The sequence below is a fragment of the Macadamia integrifolia genome, chromosome 6 (genome assembly GCF_013358625.1).
Source record: "Macadamia integrifolia cultivar HAES 741 chromosome 6, SCU_Mint_v3, whole genome shotgun sequence".
Lineage (NCBI taxonomy): Eukaryota > Viridiplantae > Streptophyta > Magnoliopsida > Proteales > Proteaceae > Macadamia > Macadamia integrifolia.
Genome location: NC_056562.1, coordinates 27428981 through 27453504, shown reverse-complemented (window position 1 = coordinate 27453504; position 24524 = coordinate 27428981). Strand labels below are relative to the sequence as shown.

Here is a 24524-nt window from a genome sequence, read left to right as displayed (position 1 = left end):
ATGCATCCCTAAAATGAGATTCCGTCAGTCGCACAGGGCGAAAGAAACTCGCTTCCTGGCAAAAAATTCCAAACTAGGCTCTCTAACTATGAGTTTGAGATAAGAAGAATGCCATTAATGGACTACCCGTGGCCTCATCTACAATCCCTTCTCCAAACGCATAACAACAATAAACATAGGTAATAGCCAAATCAGTGCTCAATATCCTACCCAGCATTCCAACGTATTATTTTACTACGTAATAATCTGTGCTCACAACTCCAATCAGGGTTCACACCCTTGTGTTCATAGTCTGATTCGGCATGAAATACAGGGTCTTTGTTCAGTTTACAACTGGCTCATTAACTTATAAAACAACCATCCTCCCTGGATGAGAAAATTGAGGGACAAACAATCGCATGGACCGTTAATAAATTACTCATTATAATCACACTCGTTTGTTCCAAGGGTGGACATTGCATGACATTAAGATTTGAAGTATTGACTCTTCAAGGAAGCTCACTAAATTTGTTTGCTCATCACATGGCAATGATGCTTCAAGCATTACTCTGCCCATTCCTCTTCACTGCAACTCCCCAACAGGTGCCTCATTGAGCCAAAGGAAATGAATGAAATCATACAGCTTTGCACTTACACTCACCTGCCCAAAATGAAAGATTTTTCCCTTGTAAGTGAAAATTAGCTTTGAGAGAATGCTGATCTCAGATAAAAAGAAGATATCTGCAGAACCTTGTAAGGTGTTGGGTTCAATCGCCTCATGTGATCTGGTCGCATTTGATCGAGCTGTCGCATGCAACGATCCCTTATCTTCTTAAGAGGTGGTAACTCTTCTCTTGTTTTACCTTCAAGCAGAAAAAAGCCAAGTTTCGATGTTGTAAGCAACCCACAAAAAAAAAAAGAAGTCCACATCGCCAGGCTAGATGATTCTAAACATACCACTGATGGAAGGGTATCAAAGATTCTTTTCTTTCTCAAGATTGCATATGTTCAAACAGTTTTATTGCAGCAAAACAACTATAACATGGATTTGAAGCTCAAACAGTTTCATAGGATAAAAATTACATCATCTAAACAGTGAAACAGGGAGGGACTTGTAGAACATTAAAGTTCCATCATCACAATTTAAACACAAGTCTACCAAGTGTTCTGAGTATCTTAACTGTATCAAACAAGTCCAATATACGGCTTGCAAAGGTGAAATAAAAAAGATTGTCCCTTGAATTATGTAGGTTGATGGCACTCCCGCCTTGTTTTTGTTTTTACATGATTTTCCAGTTTAGGCCAGTCGAAGCCAGTTTTTGAATTAGAGCTGCTGCCTGGACATCTTTGGAATTCGTCTTTTCCTACCAAAGAAGTCCAAAGTTTTCAAACCAAGGGAGGTTATCCTTCTCATTTTAACAGGACAATCATAGCAAGGTTTCCATAAGCACAATTGTACCCTTCCTTCATTTATATCTATAAAATAATTCATACAATGCCATCAGGATAGAATTTTGGAAATTTCAAAATATAATGACCAACAATTAGCTGTTTAACATTCTCACACCTGAACCTCCAGGCCAGTAGCAACTAAGTAGTTCCTCAACCTGCTGTGGAACAACATATGCCCTCTTAGATTCATTGAAAGGGTGCCGACAGAGAATCCGTTCTGCTGCCTGCATGTTGAACATGGAATACAATAATAATACAACATTTTCACTCAAATGACAATACAATTAAGGGAGCACATATCACATCAATACATATATGTAGACAATGCAGAAATCACTGGTTATTGATAGGACACAGTCAAACAGCATAAATTTCCAAAACAGTTTCTAAAGAAAAAAATATGTACAAGTCCTTAACAAACGGTTGGAAGAATTTTCTATAAAGAATAGTCTCCTCAACATCTAGTTATTTAAAGATATTAGTTCTGGTAGTCTCTGTCCAGTCTGTATTCTTATGCTCTCTGTAAGAGAGCCAGAATATGATGGTTAGAAAAGATGAACTTGAATCCAGTACCACTATGTCATAAGTGCTCAATCACTTGCAGCGGTAATCGTTACAACTTTTATAGCCTCTTTTTTTTCCTGAAAAACAAGCACCAAGACAGAACAAGTGTGGAACATAGGCCTTCCCTTGCTCTTAGGAGCTTAAACAGAAGCACAATTTTCTTCTTGAGATGGGTCCCATCCAGCAGAATACTTCACTGACCAAATCTGATCCTTCTCTCCTTCTGGTTATCACTTATCAGAACTTGATATTTGTTTCTTGGATGCTAATACAGTAAGACACACCTGCTTATTTCAAAATTCAAACCAATGAGGTGGAGGGAGAGATGCACTTCCCACCATCAGCTTTGACAGTTTTTGAGTAGCAAGTAGAGGTTACAAGATGTATTGTCCAATATATCTTGCTCCTTGGAGTAAATGAGTATTTGAGGGCAGCACATTGCATTAAGATGCCAAAGTTATCACTGAAGTCCATGAGTCGATACAAGTTCAGAAGAATAAAAATATTTCATTAGCCTTTACATGAATGAACACGCATTCCATTAGGATCCACTTACAAATTGCAAAGTGGAGGATGTCTGCAACTGAAAACCCATGTGACATCATGGAAATCCTTTAAGCAGTTGCTTTGGGTTATAAAGGTGATAATCTTTAACAATACTAAAGAAACATACCCAAGAGATTTCATGCGAAATCACAAATATCTTGTCAAGCAAGGAATATCATAGTGAACCTCTGGATTATATCACTATTATGACAAACTAAAACCTATTCTGTGCTCAATATTTCAAATAGTTGGTCAAATAAAGAATATGGTTGAGAAGCTTATACATATTTTGCAACAAAACTTTCCAAATTTACTGCAGAATAATCATAAGATGATAAGTTGATAGCATACCTTTGGAGGCGGTTCATTTTCCCCTGTCATTATGTCCACCAAGGGGTACCCTTCTTTCCCATACAATCTATAACATCGTTTTTTGCATGGTATCGAGACCTAGAAGAAAAAATAACAATAAACCCCGAGGAAACAAAGGAATGCTATTGAGACTGCTAAACATCCCGGTCAAACCTTTGATACATCTTCAGAAAGTTTTATGCGAGGTTGATTATTTATCTCAACCAATTTGAAAACACAACCTAGAGCTGCTTGAGCATAGCATGTAACGAGATAGGTGCCTATTCCAAATGCATCAACCTCATGTCCCTGTGAAGAGAAAAAGTCATTTAAATGTGACTGTACAGAAATTAAGATATATTTTTATTTTTCTTTAAACTTTCATCCTGTATTACAGAATGTGAAAATACGGCAAAGTTTATCTGAATAGGAATAAATATTTCCAACAATATTTTTTTCTGAGAAAATTCAAGGGGAAGATTTTGCAACCAGAATGGCCTTGATAATCTCTCCATCATAGTTATTTGTCCTGTAACATCTAGTGGCGTACCATAGTATCGTAATTCACATTGATCATATATACAATCATAAAAGCTTTCGTGCAGCCAGATAGTTGTGAATAAAACATCCTTCAAACCAAAAAACATGCAAGAGGTGATTCAAAAGTTTAATTTAGGGTTTGGTTCGGGGAAATGGATTGGAAGAAATTCAAAATCCTGAATTCCCAGCATCATAAATCAGGGGAAACTGAAAGATTTAGATGCAATGTTTGGGATCCATGGGAAATTGCATGAAGCCCACTGATGGAACTTGCTTAAGTCTAGGGAAGTAAACTTAGCGTTGATTTGACTGATTCCCATCAAATTAATTCTGATGGCAGTGTGGTGGAATAGAAGCAAGACACAATTACATTATTGATGATAGCCTAGTGAAGGATCCAGTGCTCTTGTAACATCAAACTTTGGGATCTTCCTCAAGTTTCTAATGCACTTGTAGTGGTGTGACCTGTGAGTACTAATTCTTCTCAATTATTTTAGAACTTACAAATTGTGTTCGCATTCTTCTATAGGGTGGACAGAGTAAGAATAAAGTAAAAGTCCAATAAATCATCACTGTTGATTCATAGTTGGACATGCACATGGTTTGGGTCCTTCCCTATAAATATCAGGAAGAAAGAACAGTTTCATCACATAGAATTTTAGTTTTATTTTTCAAACCATTCTCTTGATCTCCCCCAAACACCCCACCCCAATTTTCGTGCATCTCATCTTGCCTTACCAACTCTGGTACTCAGCCATGAACTGTGAGTAACTATCAGAAACATTAGGAGAAAAAAAATATTCATCTACTTCTGCTATTACCACTTCCACAGTTCCACCGGAGTTTATATTATCAGAAGTTTTTCCACAGAACTCTTCAATGAATCCCAGAGAGATGCAACTGGAAGCATCTATTCTAGTTCCCGTGATGAGTCCTTTACAAGTCCAACCAAACATCAACTCATTGGACAGACCAAGCATCACCAATTCTAGATGGACTTCGAAAAAGAGTAATGGGAAACTTTGTAGGAACATTATTCTGTGAATAATTTGCAAATGAGCAAGATGCCAAAAACAGAATTTGAAGTTTCTAAGCATTCAACATGAAACGGTAAACATATTTTGTTCTGCTCTATCCTCGATTTCAAGTTCACCTGTTTGTTCAAAGCGTCTAAAGTTTCCTCATTAAGATCATTGCTAGCGGTAATACTCATCTTTCCAAATCCAGGCACTTCAAATTCCTTTTCAATGGCACAGAAGAACTTCCTTGACACACTGGACAAATATGCAAGGTCACCAGAATCCAATCTTATCCCAACCGCTTTGTACCTGCAAAATATGTAAACTCAACCACCAGGAAAGATTAAAAGAAACTAATGCTATTAAAGTAGGAAGTCCTCAGATAGAAAGAAATCAAGGACCAAAAGAAGGCAGGCAGGACCATATCCACTAAATGAAGTGATGATTTTCAAAACAAGGACAAACAGTTCAGAGACCAAACCTAAAGTGGAAGGATTCCAAGGATCATAACTCTCACCTATAAACTAACTAAACAGCAAACGCATGTGCTACAAGAGAAACTGATTTGCAGCAAGTGGAAAACTATAGAAAGTTTGATTCTTCACAAGAGGAACATATTTAACAATGCTCAAAGAGACAGAAGGCAACTCCCAAAGGGAAACCCAGACACAAAATATAGAAAACATCCAAAGCAACAAATATAAACAACCCAGAAACTGGCAACAGGGAGAAATTCGGGAGACACTGAGCCACCTCTCAACACCAAGGAAAAAAAGACCTATAGATACAACCAAAAGGACACCTTTTAAAACCAACCAAAACCTATCAAATTAACTCCACCAGTGCTTCAACTCATCCAGTGTTTTTCCGCCAGTCCCAAGCCTGGATAAAGGTGGAGGGTTGGTGAGTCAAGTTGGCAACTGGAGACAAAAAATTTAGGCAAACCTTTTTTCATGGATCCTAGAACCTTATATTTTTTTATTTTATGCTGGATGTTCCTCGTAACCGACACACTACACTTTGACCTAGGTGTAGTGGATAGCAAGGGTTAGCTAAGGCGGCTTCTGTAAGCTACGTACCATGTCGGCATCCAGATGCGGTGACAAGAATGCAAGGGTTCTATCACCATGGATGAGTGAGGATAAAGAAGCTAGTCCAAAAACGTAGGATTAGATTAGCATCTTGGAAGAAAGGATCTTTAATAGATAAGAGGCTAGATTTTTTTTTTTTTGATAAAAGGTAAAGAGTCTAGAATTGATCAATGTAATTATGAGGAGAAGAAGGATTAACATAGCTTATATTCAATAGACTAGATGGAAGGGTAAAAAAATCTAAGGAGTCGGACAATTTTAACCTTTGGTATACGGGATAAAAGTAATAGAAGTGGAATGGGCATATTAGTGGATAATGATTTAAAGAATGATGTGGTTGATGTTAAAATTTTTTGCTGTAGGATTATATCCATCAAACTTGTATTGGAGAAATAGGTTGTAAATATAATTTTACACACCCCAAGTAGGAGTAGATGAGCGTAGTAAGTTACAATTTTGGGAACACATGGATATATTAGTGCAAGGTTTTAGTCAAGGAGAAAATATTATTATAGGAGGTGATTATAATGGACATGTTGGAAAAGATCCTAGAGCCTATGAAGATGTACATGGAGGATATAGTTTCGGAGAGAGGAATGACAAGGGAACTTCAGCTTTAGATTTTGATGTGGTTCACGATTTATCCGTTTTAAATATATATTTTGAAAAGAGAGAGGAGCATTTAATTACTTTTAAAGTCGGCATCATAGTAGCAAAATAAAATCTTTCTAACTAAAAGGTCCAATAGGTTGTTATGTAAGGATTGTAAGATTATACCTGGGAGAGCAAAACCACACAACATAGGTTAGTGGTCATGGATATGTGTCTCATTACGCCAAATCATAAGAAAGGTGAGCTTATTAACCTTAGGATAAGGTGGTGTAGCTTAAAAGGAATGGATAGATTCGTCAAGAAAGAGAGTTGAAACTTTGATGGAGGCACTAATACAATGTGGAATGAGATGGCTTTTTGTATTAAGAAGGTTGCTAAAGATATCAAAAGTGAATCGAAAGGAAAAAACATCAGTCCTCTAGAAAACTTGAAGACGGGATGATGAGATTTAAGCAACCATTAAGGTTAAGAAAGCTAGTTTTAAGACATGGCAAACAATTAAAGATGTAGAGGATCTAAAAAGGTATAAATTTGCCAGAAATGAAGCTCAGAAGATTGTGGGAACATCAAGTGTGAAGAATATGACGATTTTTATAATAATCTGAGCACAAAGGAGGTAAGAAGCTATCTATAAGATAGCTAAAATCAGGGAAAGGAAGAGTAAAGATTTTGACCATGTTAGAAGTATTAAAAGTGAAGATGATAAAGTACTAAGAAGGGATGAGGACATTAAGGCGAGATGGAAATATTATTTCTACAGTGAAGAAACTCTTTTGATGCACTTCCCAGGAGTCAAACAATTGAACTCCCTGCTCTGATACCATGTTCGCTATCAATTCACCTAAAAGCTCAAACTTTTAGGGAAGGACTGACTAACTGTATACAACACCTAGGGGTTTACCTGTCCACAAAAGTTGGGCCCAATCCCATCTCCCACATGAAAAATCTGGGTCCCATGTAAACATGGCACTTTTCCCTTACAGAAGAGACAAGCTATATTCATTTGCAAAAACACTATAACCAGAAGGAAAATCTTATTACTAAAGGAATAAGTGAAGCAATAACATGAAAGAAAGGAATCCAAATAGATCCTATATCCATTGAAGAAAAAAAAATTATTTTTATGCAAAATAAATTCCAAAGAGTGTAAACAATATCCAAACTTACCCCAAATCAGCAAGTGCTAGAGCAACTGCACAGAAATTAGGAATACCGCTCTTCATAACCTGGTAAATACTAAAAAGGAAGATGTCAACACTAAGTTGTTGAAAATCTGTTTAAAAACAACAAAAAGAGATGGCACCTGATCAAATAAGACAGTCAGTCAAATGACAAGCATAATACCATCATAATGGTAGCGACGAGAGAGAGCAACTCCTAATAAAAATTGGCATTCTTGATATGCAGGAGAACAAACAGCAAATGATTCAAAAGATATTCATGTATAAATTTAATTGTAGGTAACATGACTACTGTACAAATTTCCATCTATCACATTGTCATGCTATCTCTATCATGAACCTTGTACAAATTTTCATTTATCAAGAATAATTTCTCAAGAATCATGAATCTAGCAACTAAGATTCATGGAAATATAGAAAATATGCCATAAAGAAAATTCTCTTATCAAACTTTTGCCACACTGGAGTTAATTCAAGGAAACTTCTGTTTCCAGGAAATCACCCAAATGGCTTTTTACCCAACTCATGCAAAAAAATATTACAAAATATGGTCAGTTACACAACCAAGTACAATAATAGTGATCTGAATTTTGACCATAAGTTTGAAGCTTTGAAGCTTATCAGACAGGCTGGCTATCTGAAAAGCTGCCCGGTTCTGTAACTTCTGTTTCAGACTGGTTTCCGAAAGAACTACGTTTTGACTAAAGGAAGAAATATTAGATAAATGTTATTGTAATAATAATAATAATAATTAATTAATTAATTAATTAATGAAAATAAAAACACTGACCAGAGGTGGGCGGTTCTGGTTTTTCTTGTTTGAATGCCAGTTCCCTTTGTTTTTTAAACTATGGTCCCAGATAAAACTCAAAAGAAAAGGGGAACAAAAGATTCAATAACTTAGTTAGACAGTGCCCCTAAAGCTTCAAGATGATGACCTAAAACTTAGAATCAGCATAAGAAATAGAAAGTTTAAGTGCAATTCTCAACAATCAGTCAACTAACAAATTATACCTTGCCAAAAGATCGATTACAAGTTGAAGTTGATACATAATTCATATATGAGATATGAAACTTGAAAAGTAATTTAGTAATCTTATACAGTCTGGACCAATTAGCTTACATCATATGTGTCCACAAGGGCTAGAAAGCTAGTAGGGAATGCCAATGCATATGAGATGAAGGCTGCCAATTCGCTTTGATTTGTCTCACCAAAAATGCCATGCAATGAATGTGTCACCTGAAAAGCAAGCAGAGAGAAATCAATTAAAAGGAAGTTAAATGGATTGAGTGAGAAAAAAGGAGACAGAAACACATTATGTGCAGCATAACAACATATGCAGTAGGGAGCCATTACTCATATTCAGAAAAGCTGTAATGCTAATGCAAAACATAAAACTGATTGAAGATTAAGCTGTAATTTGAAGTGTGAATGAATTTCAGTAAAAGTATGGATTTTCAGTTTGTGATAGCACCACTGAATTTCATTGGAATTGACTATGCAGGTAAAACAATATGACTTGGTACAATGGCTATCTACAGAAACTGAAAAATGAGATGCTATGACATTCAGAAGTGGCTAGAAAAATGCACACGCACATAAAAAGCAAGAATTTTCTATGTGAGCATTTTCTACCATATGTAGATGTTGAGAAAGGTTTTACCAATGTGAAGATTTCCTATCATAATTGTTGGTCAAAAATTGAGAGTGAACACCCCAGTTTACATAGCCAAGCTTGGCTACATGGCTGATGATTTGAACCAAGTGGAGAGATGATAGTGTGCATTCTGATCATCAGAAAAGGGACTGACCTTGTGGATTGGATAAATGTGAATTTTTTAGCCCAATAGATAATATATATGGCTCGCCATGCATTTTATTATTCAGTCATATTATCAGCTGGCAGACTGCTCTTTCAAGATGTTGACTTTTCAACTATTTATTAAAGCTTAATTCTGCCATGTGGCAAATGACAGTTGCACTGAAACTCACCACATCCATAAGGCATGAACGGGCTACATGCGGGCTGGATGCATGTGGCAGATTCATGACACAAAGTGTGGCTTGGATATAGTAAACTAATAATTATTTCCTGGAGAGAAGTTTGGAATCAACTGGGATGTTCACTTGACTGATTTCAACTTCCTCAAGCCAGAAATTGAATGACACAAGAACCACTCTGACCCGTCTTCAAAAAATTTCAGGTTTCTTCATTAGCATTTTCCCGGAAAAAAAAAATTGCCAAATACTTTATCACAACCAATAAGATAGTTTTAAATTTCATACAACCAGAAGTGGAATAAATTTGCATCATTTCCTTTCCAATAGGGAACACTCAGGCATATTATTTCCCCCCTAAGAAAATATATCGGTTCTTGCTTTTGCATGTATGCAACCAGGTGTTTTCTAGTGAATGAGAAAACCTTCATTAGTAGTAGTTCAAAAGTCACGCAGTTGATTATAATTTTATAAACACAATGAGAGGAAGCCAACACTCCTATCCTCTGTAAACCTGTTTTAGATATCAATTTTTACTTGCAATCATGAAATTACACATCATATGCAAAGATTTACGTATCTATCAACATGGAGGCAAGAACACTGTCTGACAAGAGTGTTAGTGGCTGTTGGCAAATCTGCACAAATTGTCTCAAGTATGAAATAATCCCAATGCAGTGAAAATAGAATAGAATTCTATAAGCGAAAATTATTAGAAAGTAAATGAAACTGCTCAAAGTTGACGAATTAAAATACAACAGCTCACGAAGTGCTGGGTTTAATTTTGTCATTTCTAGCTAAAGATTGTGTCAGAGAGTAACATCGGAGAGATGGATTGAATCGGCAAATCTGAAACTCATTCTCTCTTTCATTTCCCTCTTCCTTAATTTCGCTCTCCCTGGTATCATTTTGTATTTTCTAACCGGAACAGACTACTAGTTTCAATGAGAGGAGAACAAGCTTGAACACACTTGATTAGGAGCCATATTTTCCTCTATTCCAGCCCAAACACCTATATTTTTGTCCCTTTCCATGACAGAATATGTCATTTCTTATTATTGATTGTTATTTTATGTGTTTCCATTATTTACCCCTGCTACTTATTGTTAAACAGGTTGCTTCTTTCCTTAGTTATTCCTTCAAGTCATTTTGTTAGCTAGACAAGTACACCCCTGTTTAAGTGTGGGCACTTTGAGTATTTTCAGTTAGGAACAGGGTTAGAGAGTCAAATACGCATGCATGCATGTGTGTGTAATGTACACTCATTGTAACTACCATGATTTACGTTTATTGAGATAATACAGCAGGGGAGACTCTTTTTCTCTTCAGTTTTTCAAGCTTTACAGGGTTTTCAGAAAGCAAAACCCTAGATTTATCAACAAGCTCAAAGTTAGAGAGTGCCGCTATAACAATAGGTTAGCAGATGGAAGGTTCACTGCGGAATATATAAGACTAAAGAAGCAAATAAATAAATAAAAAAAGAGAGAAATCGAATAAACCTGATAAGAAACCAACCTGAATTTTACTTAGCCAGGTCTGTACCAGACTAACAAAATCTTCACAAATACTTGAGCCATCACTACTACGGATTGATTTGTCAACAATCTCATCAAGACTCTGCACAGTAGGTGATAACTTAGACCCATTACATTTTAGTTCACTCAATAGGAAGGTATAGCTACCAGACCTATGCCATAGTATAAAGAGGAGTAAGAAAAATAATCCTGCATAGTGAAGGAAAATAGAGTGCATTTCTTGACAACAGCCATATTTAATCAAAGAAACAACTAACAGGTCAAAAAAAAAAAAGGGTAAGGTGAGGGTTACTTCCTGACTGTAAGAATATTAATACGTAAAATATGTAAAGAGAAACAGAGATTTGAACAGAAGGGGAGAAGTGCAAATGCCTTGATACAAAAGCAACAAGTCTCGGAAACAAAAACCACTATCAAGCCAAGTTCATCATCAGTCAATACCCTGTGCCTAACATTTGCAGTTGGCTACAGGAAACCTGTTCAATGATTTCTGTCTATCCAAATCTCCTGTTAAAGCATTAACTCTTCAAATCTTTCGTCAACACCCCCAAGCAAATATTTGCTCGTATAAATTCTTGATGTCCCTGTTGGTCAAAAAAACTTTACCTCATGGGCACATGATATAACTCAAAAGCACATCAATGCTAAATAAATGACCAGACCTGACATGTTTCTTCTTCTTCTTCTCTTTTTTTTTTTTGATAGTTAGGCCCCAAGCAGATTTGAACTCATGGCCTCTTAATTTTAAGGTGTTGGTTTTTGCCAACTAAGCAACCCCTTGGGGTTTTGTTATGTTTCTGATTATTGATTGAAAGGGTCGGTGATGCAGGGCTGAAGGTTTACTCAAGGAGAAACAAGTGCCATTGGACAGCCCTAATTAGACCCACGATTGTGTTAATGTATACATTGATGCTGCCTTCCCCAACAGTTTGAGCCTTCTGGTGAAACAGTAGCAAACATAGTACCAGAGCAGGGAGGTCAAGTGTTCGACTCCTAGGAAGTGCAAAAATCGGGTAAAGAGCCAACACTTCTTCCTCGGTGCCACTGGAAGAAATGCCGCATGAGCTTCACGTGCAAGGACCATGGGATTTTGGCATGCATGTGTTGGGGAGTGTTAATGTATACAATGACACTGCCCTTCCTTAACAGTTTGAGCTTTTAGGTGGAACGGTAGCAAACGGATTGGCCACTAAAAATAAGCCCATGATGAGCTTTTAAGTCATTACTTTCATAAGGTTGTTTTGTTCCCATATGGGTTAAGTCATGTTATGTCACCTAAGCCCATTACAGGCCCACCTCTTTACGTTTTAATATAAGCCCATCACGACTATTGCTAGTGGCTTAAAAGCCAAGTAACAGTGATACTTTTTTATTGCCTTTCCTTTTTATTACTTTCTATTTTCTTGTAATGATTTTTGGAAGATTATAACTAAAAGATTAATGTGAGAAGTTAGCCATGATTTTGACAAAAGGAAGAACCTTGTCTTCCATGAAGCTCTTGCTCCTATGGTGATTTAGTTGCAGCCATAGGTGGTGAAACCTTTATAGAGGGTTGTGGTGAAGCTTCCCTTGCTCTTCAATGGTGCTACAAGGTCAACCTTTTCCCTTAACTTCTTTTTTTCTTGTTCTTCAACTGCTATTCTGTCCAGTGGTAATCCAGCGACCACCTTTCACTTTCGTGGCTCTTGTGACTTATCACGTAATTTCAGAACTTATTTCAAATGCTTGATTAACTGGATGTTACTGCTCTACAAGCCCCTAATCAGTTCTGAAGTTTTCTAGTCCAGTTGGTGTCTGCGATTGGTGTTTTTGGACAGCAGCCTGTTTTAATCTTCAGTCTTTGCTTTCAGAAATCTAACAGTCAGATTATATTGAGATTTGTATATGCTGTTCCTCCCCCTCTCTAATCCCTTCGATCCAACTCTGAAGCCCATCAGACTACCAGATTGAAAGTTCGATCAATTCTCCTTAGTTACTAATCTCTGTTAATGGCTGTTTCTCCCAATTCCCCCATTGGATGAATCTGAAATTCTAAGCACATAACCAGCCCCACAGGACCTTCCATCAACTGTTATTTCAGTACCATCCATTGGTTTGATTTAGAGTAACTATTTTTTTTATGGGCAAGAGATTGCTGCCTCGTCGCGTGGCCCCTACACTGGTGAGAGAGTGGACAATGGCATCAACATGAATGGAATTTTTTATTTCACCTGGGGGGTGGTGGAGCGGTAATTTTGTGCGCCCATGTCTAGGTGCAGGGCCACACGACTAGGCAGCTTTCTTTTACATTCTGTCCACATATTGTGTCTGTTGGTTCACTGTGATTATGTCTTTAGGTTTGTGTCCTAATAATTCTATCTTCCCTACACTACAACACATCAGTCAGGCTGCAATGATTCCTGACTCTTGCTCACACCATTTGGCAGATAACTTCATCCATGGTTTTGTAACTATTATGCTTCTCTTTAAGACACTAATTTCAGTGTGGTTTGATATATGTTACCAAGACACTTCAAATTATGAGTTGTACACTTGCACCTCTACCCGGCAGTTTAATGAGGATGAAAGAAAAGAAAAAATATTTGCCACACTCAGGTTGGATGATTCGCTGTAACCAGGTAATTTAGATTTTTTTGTAAAAATTCTTCAGTTGACAGTATCCTTTCATTTACTATTTCATGAATTGTGTCTTCAATTTCAGTTCGTGTGTAATGAAATGAAAGGTGAACCATGACAAGTAGAAATTTTGGAAATCTTTATAAAAACAAAGTACGATAATAGGGCAAGTGGAAACATAAAATGAACAGTTATCAACACAAATTAAAAAGATAATAATAAATAAATAAATAAATAAAATCAGAGCAATCATGACGATTTGGACAGAATACACAGTGGAACTTTCATATTCTTACTGACGAAGAATTTTCCAGCATAATTACCAACCATGAATGAGCTAACAAAGGCATGTGAATGTGTCCCGCGAAGCGGTATGCCAAACAACCTTCCAGCAGCAACATTGCTGACAACAAAAGATGCGGATATTAGATAAATACAGAAAATCAACAATGAAAGCCATTGATGACAATTGCAATTAAGTTCCATCGTGAAAAAAGTTTTTCATCACAGATGTCCATATAAGCCACCTAATGAGTATCACCTTTTCAATTGCACTTTGCATTGATGAAATCTTTCCTAATCAGTAAGCATAAATTTTATCATGACAGAAAATAAAAAGAGAATAGAAGCAACACTACAACAAGACTACGCATGTAATTAGAAGGCCCTAACAGAAACAAAACAACAAAAGAGAAGAGGAAACCCACCCACCCACAGAGAGAGAGAGAGAGAGAGGCACATGAAAAGATGACAAGCGCCATAAAACTTTGAAGGCAAAAGTCACCTTAAAGAAGAGCTAAACCCCAAAGAAATCCTTGGCACAAACTCAAGATTGGCAGCAAATGAACCAAAACGACCCTTCCACTAAGTGGAGATACACCATTCACCCCTATAGGTATGCACCTTCCATCCTCAACATGAGGATTAAAGTCAACAGGTCTTGCTTCACAGAAACAGATACTTCAGGAACCATAATGGGGCTGACTTCAATATCAACTGAAGCCTTACCAATCATGTACTTACGTTCTTCAGCCATTTAAAACACTCTAAAACCCAAAGCATGATGTCCACTGCCAAGAATAGACACACCTAAGCATTTTCTGACATTAATATCATTTCTAATTACTTTAATTAATAATGTGTGGGAAACCTTAACCATGATCATGCAAATACAAGATGGCATAGATAAAAAGACGAGTACTTCAGTCAGCACTAAAGCATAAAATTCTAACAAGATGCTAGTCCAAGAAATGGAAGAGATTCAGAGGAACTCATAAGTCTCGGAGAAAAATGGAAAATTTTATTAGAATAACAATAAAGATTGGTTACAGAATTTAGGAGTGGCTCCGACAGGTGATAACTTCAAGGAAAGTCATTTCAGATTATATGGGCAGTCGCCATGATGAATATTGATTGCATTGCCAAGGAGTACTATAGTACAGAATCTGTAGATGAAGGGAGTTAAAAGAAGGAGGAGGCTAAAAATGACTAGTGGATGAGTGGGGAGAAAGGCTTTGGATTAACAACAATTATGACTGTACAAAGTTGAATGGCATACCAGGATTCCTATAGCCAACCCCATTTAGTTGGGATTATGTATAGCTGAGCTGAACTAAAGCATGCTACAATTTCATAAGATATATTTAAAATATTAACTAAAATAAATAGAAACTTCAAGAACTAAATTAATGTTGAAATAAATAGTTTTCCCATCTATCTAAGTAACCAAAGTAAAATTTCAGAAATGGAGACTATGCCATTGATACCTAAAGAGTTTCAACTTCATAAACTCAGGCACTCAGCCATGCAGTAAAGATACTTTTCTCCTCTAATTTAATGAGCGTAAAATTTATGACTAAATTTAAAGGTGAATGGTTGGATTTTGCATATCAACTACTTTTAGCAATGGACCTTGATAAGCTACATTTTTGTCAACTGTAATTGGATTGAAAGAACTGGGATTTGGGACTTTATGAAAAATGAATAATCAACATTGTAGGAACTCCTAGTGGTTGAACACTTACTCAATTACTAATAATGAGTGGGTCTATTAGGAGACTGTGCAACCATTGGGAATCCAAGGAGTAGAAAAGGAAGAGAGAATAAATAAAGCTATTGCATCTACTCAGCATGTGGGGGATGCTGGCATTTTGTCAGTATATCTTATGGGGTTACAGATGGAACCAATGGGTTGGCCTTTTGATGTCAGGAGTAGAATTTAGATAATAGTACATTGGGTCGCAACTATGAAAAGTCTAAACAGTAGGGATCTGAGTCTACGAAAAAATCTAAATAATTGGGAATGGAATGAGCTAGCAGTATGCCACATTTATTTCAGGGTCAATAAATATCAAAGGTAGTTTGACAAGAGAATCTAGCCGTTCTTTAGTTTAGGTGTTTTTACAATTATGTTTGTAAAGAATCTTTCTTCACAAACCAACCCATCTCTCAATCTGTTTCTAAAATCTTCAATAGGAGTGCCTCTTCAAAGGTCCTAATCTGTGGTGTCTTTTTAGAAAAATCCTTACCACAGATAACTTGATGGGAATGTCAATTCCAAATACTTTCCATTTGTGCAATGGTGTACTGTTTATCACCTTTTTCTCAGATTTACATACTCGAGGAAGGTGCGGCAGAGCATACTTAACCCAATGGGCATGGTTTGGGTAAGCACAATGAATCTGGAGGAACTTACGAGATCATGCAACACCCGTTCTCTAGGTCCCAAGAGACAAATTCTGGGGTAAGTTAATTCTAACCCATCTTATGGACTCTTTGGCAGGAAAGAACTCACCGGAATTTGATAACGTTTCTAGGCCAGCTAAAGGGTGGCCTATAAGGCTAAAAAAACTACTAATTTTCTGAGTATGTAATCATAATTTTCTTTTAGAGAGTCATACTTTACTCTTTTGGTATGGTTGATGAATACGTCAAGGATGCATATATTATAAAAAGGCCAACGGTATCTTTCTCCAATTGGTCTGTCGCTCCATTTTTAATAAATATTTATAAGGAAAAAATAGCATGATGAGTCGAGACAATTTTCATTTGGTTAAACATGTAGAGATTTATTTGAAAGTTTAGTTTCATTGATGGTCAATCAGCTTTAGTGGCAGAATGGTAACAATTCTAACGAGGGTTTTTCTTTTCCTTTTTTCCTGCCGGGGGGGGGGGGGAGTTTCCTACGTTTCCCAGCAGGGTTTACTATTCTACTAGGCCTTTCTAATTTATTCAAAGTCCAAGAAGGATTTCCCTTGGCCTACTAGGAGCTAATGTAACTGGAACGCCACATACAGTCCATAAATCAATACTTCCACACTTCAATGAAATCAAATTTGTGGCCAACAGAACTATACTCCCAGCCATTTGGATTATAGCACACGTAAATGAATTCTCACAATTCTTTATGGATTGAGCCCTTCTATCCTTCTCAATTCTTTCTTCAGCAACTAAACCATCCAATTGACTAGCCATCTAATACATAATTATTTATGTACTATAAAATATACTTATCTGGACCACATATATGTGCCTTGCATGTATTATATATTATGTAAAAAATGGCCATCAAGATACGCCAATCTACACAGCCCAACCATTCCAGGCCACGTGAAGTCATGAACAGTCAATGTGAACACACAGTTGGATAAGTTGTACGCCCCATGGATTAGGCACATGTCAAATCTGGGATCTCATCTCAACCATATGGCCCACCATTTTTGGTACTTTTACCATTGCATTTTCAATAATTCCTCTCAGCCAAAGTTGAATTATTTACCAGTTTTGGAAGCTTATATCTCCAGGTAGGAAAATGTGCAGTGCTGAAACTTACTTGATAGGTAGATGCTGATGTCCACAAAATTTAAGCTACAACCAAGCTGCTACGTGGCAGATATTGGGTCGTCAAGATAAGAATATCTCGACTGGACTGCCTAAAGAGATTTCCATATCAAAATATGTCCTACATATTACATACCTATAAGTGATCTTGGGCTCAGGCTGGGCAGGCCGAGGCAACAACCCTAAGCCAACACTGCACAATCTCAGGCTAGCATTTCCCAATTCAAAATCAGTCCATGGCTGGCAAAACCAATCCAGAAGGGGAAAATTAGATTGGTCCCACCCACATTGCACCTCTAATCTGGTACTTGACTGTAACTGTTTTATTGATTGATTTCACGTAGTTTAAAATTTAATAAAATCATTTACTTCATTAGCCCAGTGCAGTTTCACTAAAACTTTGTTTTTCATCTAAATTATAATTAAACTCACTAAACACGTCTATGTATCTTGCTGAAAAAGTTTAAAGGGTTTGAATTTAAGTGATAGAAGAAACCATCAGGAAAAAGAGGGAAAAAAAATAATGACTTGAATTTAGAACACTGAAAGCAGATAGACTCCAATTACTAATGCATTATCAGAAAAGAAACACAATTAAGGAGGAAGCCATATTCAATCATAAATGCAACATAACCTCCTCTCACGCATTCTGCAATTACCATGTCTTATACACTACAAATGAGAAAGCATCCAAAAGAAAGTACTATGACAAAGAAGTTTAATTAGAATTGTTGCCAACATAAACAGAAAATGCAGTTCCAAGTGTCCAAGAAACAATGTTACCAATATAAACTGAAAACACAGTTCCAAGTGTCCAAGAAACAAAAAGCAATGTCTTGATTAAAATAACCTGGTTGCATCGAAGCCACCCATATAGCAATACTTTGAAGCACTTATTCCACCATCAGGCCCCTACATGTGAAAGAAATGTAAGTTTTTCTCATAAAGTCAGGGATGCACTTCAGATCAAAGAAAACGGAGGTTGGCAACCTGTGCCCGGCGAAGCCCAAACTCAAGTAGCATTTTGGACTTCCCAGCAACAAATCGATGTCTTGCAGCATTTGTAGCAACTAATGAAGCATAATTGACAAGGTTCACAAAAGGAGTTTCCAGAAGCTGAACCAGCTGAAACATTTAATAGAAAACATTCAGCATAATTAATGGAACCCAAATCATAATGCATTTCACTGAATCAGCATGATTAAGTAAAGTTCAATGCTGATTTACACAGTAAACACAATGCCTTTTTGTCTTTAATTATAATCAAACAATAAATGGTGCAATCTTCCTCTGATAGCACTTACAGCAACGGGTCCCTCAATTCTCAGTAAGGGTATCTTTGGAAAAACAACTGATCCCTCAGGAATAGCACACACTTCAACATCAGAACAGTCAATTCCCCTAAGATAATCGAAAAATCCATCCTATAGTGAAACAACAAGTAGAGATGGTTAACCACAAACTAAAGATAGCAATCACAAATTTGATTACAGAGAAAGTACATCTCATAACACAGTTTGCTACTATCTTTAATGTAACAATAGAAGGCTAGCCATCAGCGCTTAAGACTTTTGTATTATAAGAAATGAGTTTGATTTTTATCGACATAAGAAATGATTTACAAAATGTGCCTTAGTTGCAAAGAACAAATCTATTCGGCAAATTTAGTTACCAGAAAATCTCCATTTCACTAATCTATTTCTCATGTACTACTACATTTATCAACTGAAAGGGAAGTGACAAATTGTAAATGTGCATCATAGAGAAGCACTTCTAGTGAAGGTTTTGGAAATAGAAAATAAGAAACATGGAGAGAGAATCTCATTCCTATCACCTGGTTATTGATTCAACTCAACAATTTTCCAGAGGAGACAATGTAGGTAGTCTCATTACTGTAAGAAGGAGACTCACCACCCAAAAGAAACAGTAAATTGGTGGGAATTATTCTTTTTTCCATTAACTTCTGAAAACCGAAACAAACAACAACGTAGGTATTTAAAGTGGTTACAAGAAACATTTTTGAAATGTCACAAAGTTCTATGTTCCTTAGTACAATCCAGAGATAATACCCTAGAGGGAACATGTCCGTCCAGTGCTCCCCAAGCCTAGACACAACTGGGTGTGAAAAGACCCAGCTGTCCCCACGTGCACTGGGTATTTTCAAGCTCAGCTGTGTCTGGGCGAGGAGGGTGCGAGCGGGCAGCGTTCCCTTGCCAAAATTCTAAACAGTCATAGCAATTCTTGATTTGAATTAAATGAAAATCTAACAGAAAGCTTCTACAATATCAGCTTTCTTAGAATGGCTACTAAGCCAACATTTTAAATGTGCATTATAGATTTAGTGGACTTGTGGATCCAGCCATATGACTCCCCTCAGCTTGGAAAGCTTCAGAGGAAAAAGATAACAGCCAATTTGAAACATTTGAAGGTTTTCACGAAGACCCATATGTCATCTTTGAAGATCAGTTCAGTACTTTCAACATGGTAGTGGAGGACAGCATTTTTAATATAATTCTGGTCCAATTTTGTGGACTTCAAAGTGGTTAGATATCCATCATTGAATTTGGGTGAAATTCTTTAATATCCAATCCCACAGGATTTTTTCTCTTCTTGTGTAATAGTATGCTCCTTGGTTGGTATACTTATTTTTTCTCTTCTGAATAAAATCTTTACTATCAAAAAGTAAAAAAGGTGGTCTCGTAATTTTTACAATTTAAATCCTATATAAACTTAAATAACGATAAAAATGATAAATGGTTGAGAAGATTCAACTAGGCTTTGATTGTTCCACCTATATGACATTAATGAATGTCTCATTTCTGGTTTCAACATCTATTTAAATAGAACATGACAAACTCAATTGTAGAATAATTTACCTCACAATTAGGTGGCAATGATGAACGAATAAAGTTAATCTCATCCTCTGAAAGTTTGAAATTGGCAATGAACCGAATGCACTCTTCTAGACCAGCAAAGATAGTATATTCACCTCCAAAGGGGTTCTTCCTGAAGAATAAATCAAACCTGGAAGACATTGAATATTAGGAAAACGAAAGAGCTATCCAGAGAATTGTAAGATAACTGAACCTTACAGATAGAAGCTTTGGTACTACAGAAACAACAACACAACAACTGAGAAGCCAAGGAAGAAAACTCATTGCATTCAAATGACATTCACGGAAAGAGCGCTCCCCCAACCTTGTAGAATGGTAAGAGATTATATTGAATCATGGCAAAAAGCAACCTCTAAATTCATTGAAGGTAGTGATTACCAAATCAAATAAGCAAAAGCCTTTGTTTATGCATTGTACATCAAAGCTAATATTGAATGAAAGGGAAATAAAGAGACAATTAATTACGGAAGAAAAAGATGGTGATAACTTTAGAAATCCAACACAGAATAATAGATGCAAGTTAGAAATTCTGTTAACCACGGATGAACTTGAAGATTGGAAATACACAGATTAATTTTGAACCTGAGCCAATGTGGGGTTGGGAAGAATATCAAAGGACACTCCAATTGGCACCTACAAGTGAACAACTGACTTGGCTTGGTAGATATGTTTGACTGAATTACTTCCAGCTGAAACTAACCATCAAACTCCTTAAAACACAGGCAAGAAAGAAACCTATGGTATGCATTTATTCCCAATACCAGATTTATAGAGGGCAGGTAATAGACGTAAGTCTAGATTTTAATCCATACCATATGGTCCTTCATACACTACCTATGTTATATGATTTTCTTTGCTTAAACTTTCTCTAACCTGAATTGTGTTGCAACACCAACTAACTAGGCTGGTGTCTTCCCCTGCTTGCAGTTTCCAGTTAATTACTTGTACTAAATTTTTTTCATGTCTACTCTGTAAAAACTTGTAATTTTATTATTTAGTAGTCAAGAAATCAAAGCAGGTGTGCACATCCCACAGGAGCACCCCTTTTACATTAGTATGTTAGCCGCTTCATAAGCGAGAGGGTTCAAGAATCATAAAGGGATCATCAAACCATATACACAACCTTAAAGAGATTCTTATTAGATATCAAGCAAAACAGAGGTTCGGAACTGGAAAAGCTCAAAGTATTTCTAGGAACACCTATACGTTTTTACAAAAGATTCCAATACCTAGCAAAAAAGAAAAACTGAAATAAAAGTTCATCTTCCCCCATCAAGCAAAAGAATTTTTAAGAACTGATAATCCATCACAACTTAATATGAAAGAATAGTAAGAAATAGAAATGGAATTCAATTATGGAACTATATAAACAACTCGTTCAAGAATTTAGAATTTGATTAAGCAGCTTTACTTACACAGCTCGTTCGAGATGCTTTCCGGCTTTCCAGTAAGCGTAAGCCATAGTGAACTGATAAAGATCTGTAAGTAGAGGAGTAACCATTGGATTTGATGGTCCATCGATACTTGGAGTCAATTGATCTTCCTTCGGTCCATTCGCTTTCGCCTCCATCTTCTTCTGCAATAACCTCCTAATCGCTCACCCCCCTCTGCTCTGCCGCTCCCTTCTCTCTCTCGCTCACGTTCGACGTCTTCCTATCGGCGGCTATTTTAATTTAATTTAATTTTATTTTATTATCCATATTCTTCCTCCAAATGACGAAGCAGAAAGGACGAGAGTGAGGAGCACGAAATGCGAAGACGTAAGGTGAACGGGAGGCTTTGGTCACTCTATTTACGGTTTGTATACGTGAGCGCTCTGGGGCTGAGATTGGATTCGCGTAGGATCACCTAATGGGACAAATCAACATTCAACACTTGTTTTGTTTTCTATCATCATAAAAAGTGATAAAAATATTATTCGAAAACAAAAAGTACAAATATTGAATACTAACTCATACGATCAGATCAGATGATTATACAAATAATTGATTCTCTGTGTTAAGAGATCAAATACGTTGGTTACTATTTTATTTTCCAATGCAGAAAAGGGCAATCATGGGTTGGGGTCTTGCCAAGTCAATGTAGGGTTTGGGACTTGCCTTTTTTTTTTTTTTCATAAATTGTAAGGAGAAATAGTCAAATATCGTCATTAGAGAACTCTACTTTTCTCGAAAAAGTTTAGAATCGAATTGCTTGACATCCCAGACACTTGAGTTGTATCCTTGGGGGTTTGTATTAAACTAGCTGGATTTGGGGTCTGTCCGTCTGTATTAAACTAGGTCAATAATAGTTATGCCCAATATTAAATCACTAGATCTTGATATTGATTGATACCATATATGTGGACAATATATGGATCCAGATCCTCTGTTATTTTTGGATTTGTTATTGTTGTGCTATTCTAAGTGCAGAAGGCAACATGTGGCCACGACGACGTGGACGGCTAGGATGAAATGAGAGAGGTGGAGTATTTAAATACGGTTTTGGCAGAATAAACCAAACCCAAACCAATTGGTTTCCAGACCAAACCAAACCGATTATTCTTGTTAGGTCGAACGTAACACAAAACCCTACACACATCTTGATTTCGAAATCAGTTTCAAACTCCTCTCTCGCGCTCTCCTCTCTCGCACTCCCTGTTCTCTGCAACCTCTTTTACGCTCTCTTCTCGCTCTCTCTCTCTCTCGCCCTCTTGCAAATCATTCGGACAACCTTGTTACCTCTCCCCAAGTAAATACCTGATTTACTAGGGTCTTCTTCTCAGCTCAGATCTGTCCAAGTTGGGGCGTTCCATCTATTCTGCTCAAGACAAAAACGATTGATCTAGTTGCGCTTTACATTAGGGTTATGTTATCAAACCCTAAATAAACCATACCTTGCTTGCTTACGAGCTTCGGGAGAGCGTGCTTCAAGCACGAGAGATCAAAGATAGCAGCCACGTCAGGCGTTTCTGGCTAGTTCAGGTAAGCAATAGATGAAGAACTTCAAGTTCAGCAGCGCGAGTTCAGAGAGAATAGAGAGGGTGAGTTCAGAGAGATCAGAGAGTGCGAGTTCAGAGAGAACAAAAAGTGCGAGACAGGATACAAAAAGAGGCTGGTTTCTATTTCTCCTGATCTGAGAAGGATTCCAGTGATTTGGGTAGTAGAGAACAGGGAGTGCGAGGGATCTGTGTTCGATTTCGATCAGTGAGTAGGGTTTTGTGATGTTCGACTTGACATCTAAAACCGATTTGGTTTGGTCTGGAAACCAATCGGTTTGGGTTTGGTTTATTCTACCAAACCGGTTTTAAATACTCCACCCACTCCCACTTCATCCTAGCCGTACAAGAATAGCAGAGGGTCTGATCCACAATATAGACAAGGGGTAAAGTAATAAGAAGACCAAATTGTTGAAAGAAAATTAGGGGAAAACTTATTGATTGAAAAACTGATCATATCAGTATCATATTGATTTCTATGATCCAATCAATCTATTGCTTGCAATCCGAAAATGGTTAATCATTTTAATTTTTCAGCATAAAACCTCATCATGTGTTATTAGGAAAATGTTTTATGTTCATGAAAAGCCCTTACGTCAATGCCCACACACTGGAGTGCGCACCCCTGTTTCTATGGTGCTGGACCTCTTACGGACAGAAAACTTTATCCCAACATTATCAAACTAAAAAGTTGAAACCCTTCTCGAATCATCAAAATAGTATTCTTAAAATATTTCTAAAGTGGGTCGGACACTTCATCGAATATAAATGATGAATGGTTTTGACTCATGTGGCGTTAATGTTTCTTTTGGCTACCAAAAACACAATGGGGGGCCTTGAATTGTTAGAAGGTGCTGCTCGCTGGCCTCGGTAATAAAGGATTTTGGATTGCTTGTGACCCTGTGGCTCTTAGCTTTTGGGAACGAATTCCACCCTCACCTTCTTCTAATCCTCCAACAACCACATATGTTTCCTGTTGTTAGAGGTTGGGACTTAGGACCAACTGACCAATCACATGCTTCAAAAGAAAATAAAGAAGCAGTGATAGGCGGGCCCAGTGTGTGGGGAGGCTGGGAACGCCTTTAAATCTTCACGGCCGCCGGGGCATATCTCAAGCATCCATCTTTTTTTGTTATTTGTGTCAATGTGATTCAACCCAAAGCAAGATTTGGGTAGACTGAATCGGGATCTAAATCGGTCAAGGTGGATATCGATTTAATTTCAATCTCGATCAGATAGAAATACCTCCAATAGACTTGATCAACAAAAAGAACTTGTCAACAAATTCTTTTTTTTTTTTTGGTAGAATCAACAATCTTCTTCTACTC

At 37.0% G+C, this 24524-nt stretch overlaps 1 protein-coding gene across 1 annotated transcript; it reads right to left on the bottom strand.

Moving 5' to 3' along the window:
* Window positions 1–207: 207 nt before the first annotated feature.
* LOC122081807 (nicotinate phosphoribosyltransferase 1-like) lies at window positions 208–23286 on the bottom strand. Its single transcript, XM_042649113.1, has 16 exons — window positions 23095–23286; window positions 21635–22067; window positions 20202–20349; window positions 18630–18749; window positions 18316–18450; window positions 18176–18237; window positions 13813–13888; window positions 10850–10951; window positions 8459–8575; window positions 7322–7380; window positions 4586–4760; window positions 3067–3201; window positions 2893–2991; window positions 1547–1655; window positions 730–842; window positions 208–640 (listed from the first exon to the last, which is right to left on the bottom strand). The coding sequence occupies exons 2-16, from the start codon at window positions 21787–21789 to the stop codon at window positions 563–565; spliced, it is 1683 nt and encodes a 560-aa protein (XP_042505047.1). The 5' UTR covers window positions 21790–22067; window positions 23095–23286; the 3' UTR covers window positions 208–562.
* Between the last annotated feature and the right edge of the window lie 1238 nt (window positions 23287–24524).

Excerpts from the sequence above, each read along its gene's own strand:
- LOC122081807 (XM_042649113.1), bottom strand. The coding sequence starts at position 21,789 with ATGGAGGCGAAAGCGAATGGACCGAAGGAAGATCAATTGACTCCAAGT. Across the intron at positions 18,451-18,629 it reads GAATTGAGGGACCCGTTGCT|CTGGTTCAGCTTCTGGAAAC; the intron begins GTAAGTGCTATC and ends TAAATGTTTCAG. Across the intron at positions 10,952-13,812 it reads CCTTTGTTAGCTCATTCATG|AGTCTTGATGAGATTGTTGA; the intron begins GTTGGTAATTAT and ends CCTACTGTGCAG.